The 5,973-nt window shown below is 41.0% G+C and overlaps 1 protein-coding gene across 1 annotated transcript; it reads right to left on the bottom strand.

The window, feature by feature from the left end:
* Nucleotides 1–3,705: 3,705 nt before the first annotated feature.
* Nucleotides 3,706–5,441, bottom strand: LOC112584378 (sodium/potassium-transporting ATPase subunit beta-3). Its single transcript, XM_044940624.2, has one exon. It carries the CDS (start codon nucleotides 5,244–5,246, stop codon nucleotides 4,806–4,808), a length of 441 nt encoding a protein of 146 aa, XP_044796559.1. The 5' UTR covers nucleotides 5,247–5,441; the 3' UTR covers nucleotides 3,706–4,805.
* Nucleotides 5,442–5,973: the final 532 nt, after the last annotated feature.

Genomic DNA, 5,973 nt, shown 5'->3' on the forward strand with positions numbered 1-5,973 from the left:
AGTCCAAAAGTCTGTTCTTTATATCAGTGTCTCTTTTGCTGTCTTGCATATAGGGTCATCATTACTATCTTTCTAAATTCCATATATATCAATAATATACTGTATTGGTGTTTTTCTTTCTGACTTACCTCACTCTGCATAATAAGCTCCAGTTTCATCCACCTCATTAGAACTGATTCAAATGCAATCTTTTTAATAGCTGAGTAATATTCCATTGTGTATATGTACCACAGCTTTCTTATCCATTCATCTGCCAATGGGCATCTAGGTTGCTTCCATGCCCTGCCTATTGTAAACAATGCTGCGATGAACATTGGGGTACATGTGTCTCTTTCAATTCTGGTTTCCTTGGTGTGTATGCCCAGCAATGGGATTGCTGGGACATATGGCAGTTCTATTTCCAGTTTTTAAGGAATCTCCACATTGTTCTCCATAGTGGCTGCACTAGTTTGCATTCCCATCAACAGTGTAAGAGGGCTACCTTTTCTCCACACCCTCTCCAGCATTTATTATTTGTAGACTTTTGGATAGCAGCCATTCTGACTGGTGTGAGATGGTACCTCATAGTGGTTTTGATTTGCATTTCTCTGATAATGAGAGATGTTGAGCATCTTTTCATATGTTTGTTAGCCATCTGTATGTCTTCTTTATAGAAATGTCTGTTTAGTTCTTTGGCCCATTTTTTGATTGGTCATTTATTTTTCTGATATTGAGCTGCATGAGCTGCTTGTATATTTTTGAGATTCTTTGTCAGTTGCTTCGTTTGCTATTATTTTCTCACATTCTGAAGGCTGATTTTTCACCTTGCTTATAGTTTCCTTTGTTGTGCAAAAGCTTTTAAGTTTAATTAGGTCCCATTTGTTTATTTTTGCTTTTATTTCCATTACTGGGAGGTGGGCCATAGAGGAGGATCCTGCTGTGATTTATGTCAGAGAGTGTTTTGCCTATATTTTCCTCTAGGAATTTTATAGTTTCCAGTCTTACATTTAGATCTTTAATCTATTTTGAGTTTATTTTTGTGTATGAAACCACATCTTCTTTATCCATTCATTTGTCTTTGGACATTTAAGTTGTTTCCATGTCCTGGTTATTGTAAATAATGCTGCAATGAACATTGAGATGCATGTGTCCTTTTGAATTATGGTTTTCTCTGGGTATATGCCCAGGAGTGGAACTTTTGGGTCATATGATAGTTCTATTTTCAGTTTTTTAAGGAACCTCCATACTGTTCTTCACAGTAGATATACCAATTTACATTCCCACCAGTAGGTGTAAGAAGGTTCCACTTTCTCCACACCTTTTCCAGCATTTATTGTTTGAGATTTTTTTATGATGGCCATTCTGACTGGTATGAGGTGATACTTCATATACATTATGACTTATATACATTACCAAAGCAAGAAGGTTGTATTATTAGATGTCCAGATATTGGTTATGTGATAAAGAATATATCTGTGTACACCAATGTTCATTGTGGCACTATTTACAATAGGTAGGACATGGAAGCAACCTAGATGTCCATCAACAGATGAATGGATAAAGAAGTTATGGTACATGTATACAATGGAATATTACTCAGCCATAAAAAGGGATGGGTTTGAGTCAGTTCTAGTGAGGTGGATGCATCTAGAGCCTGTTATACAGAGTGAAGAAAGTCAGAAAGAGAAAAACAAATATTGTATAATAATGGAATTTAGAAAAATGATACTGATGAACCCATTTGCAGGGTAGGAACAGAGACACAGACATAGAGAACAAACTTGGAGATATGGCAAGGGAAGGAAAGGGTGGAATGAATTGAGAGAGTAGCATTCAGACATATACATTACCATATGTAAAATACATAGCTGGCTGGAAGTTGCTGTATAACACAGGGAGCTCAAGCTAGTGCTCTGTAATTCAACCTAGAGGGATGGGATGGGATGGGGGTGTGGAAAGGAGGTTCAAGAGGGAGGGGACATATGTATACTTCTGGCTGATTCACATTGTCATATGGCAGAAACCAACACAACATTGTAATGTAATTATCTTCCAATTAAACATTTTTTTTTTAAATTTAAAGATTAAAAAAAGAATGTAACTGCATAAATGTACACATATGAATTTTGGGATGTTGGCAATATTCTTTTCTGGATCTGAAAGACAATTACTTGAACGTGTTCATTCTATGAAATGTATGGAACTGTGATTTGGGTACTGTGTGTACTTTTTTGTATGCATTTACTCTTCAGAAGTTGGCTTAAAACTTAACATTCAGAAAACTAAGATCCTAGCATCCAGTCTCATCCCTTCATGGCAAATAGATGGGGAAACAATGGAAACAGTGAGAGACTTTATTTTTTTGACCTCCAAAATCACTGCAGTTGGTGACTGCAGCCATGAAATTAAAAGATGCTTGCTCCTTGGAAGAAATGTTATGACCAACCTAGAGAGCATATATAAAAGCAGAGACTATTTCCGGCAAAGGTCTGTCTAGTCAAAGCTATGGTTTTTCCAGTAGTCATGATGGATGTGAGAGTTGGACTATAAGAAAGCTGAGCACTGAAGAACTGATGCTTTTGAACTGTGGTGTTGGAGAAAACTCTTGAGAGTCCCTTGGACTGCAGGAGATCCAACCAGTCCATCCTAAAGGAAATCGATCCTGAATATTCTTTGGAAGGACTGATGCTGAAGCTGAAACTCCAATACTTTGGCCACCTGATGCAAAGAGCTGACTCATTTGAAAAGACCCTGATGCTGGGAAAGATCAAAGGAAGGAGGAGAAGGGGATGACAGAGGATGAGATGGTTGGATGGCATCACGACTCAATGAACATAAGTTTGAGCAAGCTTTGGGAGTTGGTGATGGACAGAGAAGCCTGGTGTGCTGCAGTCCATGGGGTAGCAGAGTCAGACACGACTGAGCAATTGAACTGAATTTAACATTAAAAAAAAAATTCCAAGTGCCTTAAGGAAATCTACTAATGAAACTAGAGAAATAATTTTAAGTGACCTAAAAATTTAGGAGGGGATGTTGGGACTATTTCAGTCTAAAAGCATCCTTTCTCCTCTACAATTTTAATTTCACTGCATTCTCCTCTCTTTAAGTTGAGCAGCAGCTAGAATCACCACTAAGTGATTCACAAGTAAGGCTTCAGGCTCTGTAGGAATCCTCGTAAGGAAAATTCATGCAAGTCTGTCACATCTCTGTGTCAAAGAAGAGTTTTGGTTTTTGTTTTTCCCAGAGAACTCCAAGGCAAAGATTAAGTATTAATGTATTCTAGAGGCTTGGCTTTCTGTTAACAATGACAACAGGGGTGAAGAGAGAACCCTTCTCTCTATATGGCTTGTCTCTCAGGCTTCCAAAGATCTGAAGAGCAGTGTTGCTGGTAGGCTTTTCCAGAAGCAGATGTGGAGACAAAGTTGAAGGTGTAAAAGATTTACTAGGGATTAATACCTGGTGGGTCAGAAGTAAAGAATCTGCCTGCAATGCAGGAGACACAGGTTCAATCCCTGAGTCAGGAAGATCCCCTGGAGGAGGGCATGGCAACCCACTCCAGTATTCTTGTCTAGAGAATCCCATGGACAGAGGAGCCTGGTGGGCTACAGTCCATAGTGTCACACAGAATCAGACATGACTGAAGCGACCGAGCATACATGCATGCAATACCTTTGAAAGGAAACAGAGGGGCAGGGGTGTGGGAGAACAGGATGGAATAAAGGAAGAAGTTGAACTGTGATGCAGCCTCCCCCTCCAAAGTCTCAGCCATCTGGGTAGTTAAGGCTAGAGGAAATGTTGACCATCAGAGTATCGTAATAATGAATTATCCTGACAATGGCTTTGTAATTCATAGGAAGGAAAGTGAATTACAGAAACCACAAGATCACAATACATTTACTGGTAGAAAAAAAGTACTCTTCACGCCATCAGATTTGTAATTAAAGACAAGAACTACCTCATTCATTTCTCTATACCCAAAATGGTGTCGATGCTGAAAATATCTGTGAATCAATGAATACTTCAAATTTGAATGTGATGCAAGTAAGAAACTTCAGCTGGTCTCCCAGTAGGAGAGAATTATATATTGATCCACCCATCTTGACTGATTAATCAGAAACGGATTTTTTCAACCTTTCAAATCCACTTTTATTTTCTTTTTTCCTCCTCACATACAGCATTTTTCCACACCCTGAATTTCTTGCAGCTATAAAGTCATTTGATGTTGGTCGGTACCATTGTATCCCTTAAAACTTTGCTGGCATCAAAATATGGCAGTTAACCAGTGTTAAATCTATAAAATATTTGCATAGCACAGCACATTAAGCTTTACACGCTTGGCAATTAAACCACATAAAAACTGGACAAGACCCCCAACCTACATGTTCATAATCAGGTGTTCACAGTCCCTATCAGGTGACTGTACATGGTTCAAAAGGCAGCAGAGGCAACAGGTAGTTACTTTGAAGGGCATGGACCACTATTATCTGGAAGCACACGATGTTATCCCAGTGATGTATCACTCCACCCTTCTCCAAGGCGGTCTCATAATTCTGGAATGGTAGGTCCGGTTGATACAAAATGAAAACAGACAACACAACATTTACTCTATGGAGACATCCTAACTCCTACTATGCATGCATTGTGATCTTAAATGCAACTCATCCTGAAAACTTGTCATGGTCATTTTGGGTCTTTAGGTTGGATGATCCATCAATCTTGCACTCAACCATTGCTTCTTTTATGTCACCAGCACTACCAAAGCTGAGCTGGACAGCAACTAGTGGCTGTAGGTTGCTCCCATGAAGTTTCTTTCCACAATATGGAAACTATTTTAAATCTATCTTTTCGTTGAGAGGGTAAGTTGATAGAACTGCTGTGCTTTCACTCTTTGAAATACAGTCTATCCTTGGTTCTCTTTGACGGTTTAATCCAATTATTCTGCTCATTTTCACAAGAATACAAGGGTTTCCTGCTTGGTAGCCAAACGTGGGATCATCCACACCACTGCAGGCTTCAAGTAAGGCAAGAGGAAACTGGCATGCTGTGTATTCTGGACCCTTCTGCTCAAAAAAGTTTCCATTGGTACAATCTGTGAGATTCTTCTGTTTTTCTAAGCCATATGGTTTTAGAAATTTCTTAAGGTCATCAATGTTCCCTTGATAGGATTCTGAATCAGACAGGCTGAATGAAAAATCCAGCCCGACACTGGTTTTGGAAAAACCTAAGTCCTGGGCTAGGAATCCGGTGACGGTATTTTGGAACCTCATCGTTCAGAGTCTGAAGCATGGCCCACACTGTGAATGAAAAGACTGCAGCCAGGAACCCATAAAAGACAAGGTTGAAGAGCAAGATCAAACCCCAATTCTTGGCGGTGCACCCCAGGAACTCTCCGGTGGTCCGGTTGTAGATGAAAAGCTTCCACTCGGCCAGGCTCTGGTTGAAGGACAGAAGTCTTCATCTTTCTTCGTCATGGTGTGTGTGGCAGCTGCGAGGGGAGCGGCGACCGCCGCGATGGAAGCGGCGAGGAACGCGCAGGCTTGTCCCGGCTGGAGGGACGCAGCCCGGCGACGGCGGCAGAAGGCGCAACGGCCGGCCGAGGAATCCTCCTCCCTGCGGTGAGCGCTCAAACCGACTGCGCCGTGCCACGCTCCGGCCGCTGAAGCCTAACGTCTTCCAGAAATGGATTTTGAAATGGGTGATGGGCTTTGGAAAAGTGGGCTTCAGGAAGGGCCTAAAATGACACTCGTCAGTTCAGTTAACTCATCTCAGAGAGAAGTGATGAACACTGAACTTTAAGCACTTATATCCAGATTACCATGGGAGTTCTATGGCAGCTGAAACCATACTGCTGGCTGGAGTAGGATGACTGACACAGGTTGGCATATAAATTATGAAAGTGAAACTTGCTCAGTCGTGTCCGACTCTTTGCGACTCCATATACAGTCCACGGGATTCTCCAGGCCAGAACACTGGAGTGGGTGTAGCCTTCCCTTT

This window comes from Bubalus bubalis, chromosome 4 (assembly GCF_019923935.1).
Source record: "Bubalus bubalis isolate 160015118507 breed Murrah chromosome 4, NDDB_SH_1, whole genome shotgun sequence".
Lineage (NCBI taxonomy): Eukaryota > Metazoa > Chordata > Mammalia > Artiodactyla > Bovidae > Bubalus > Bubalus bubalis.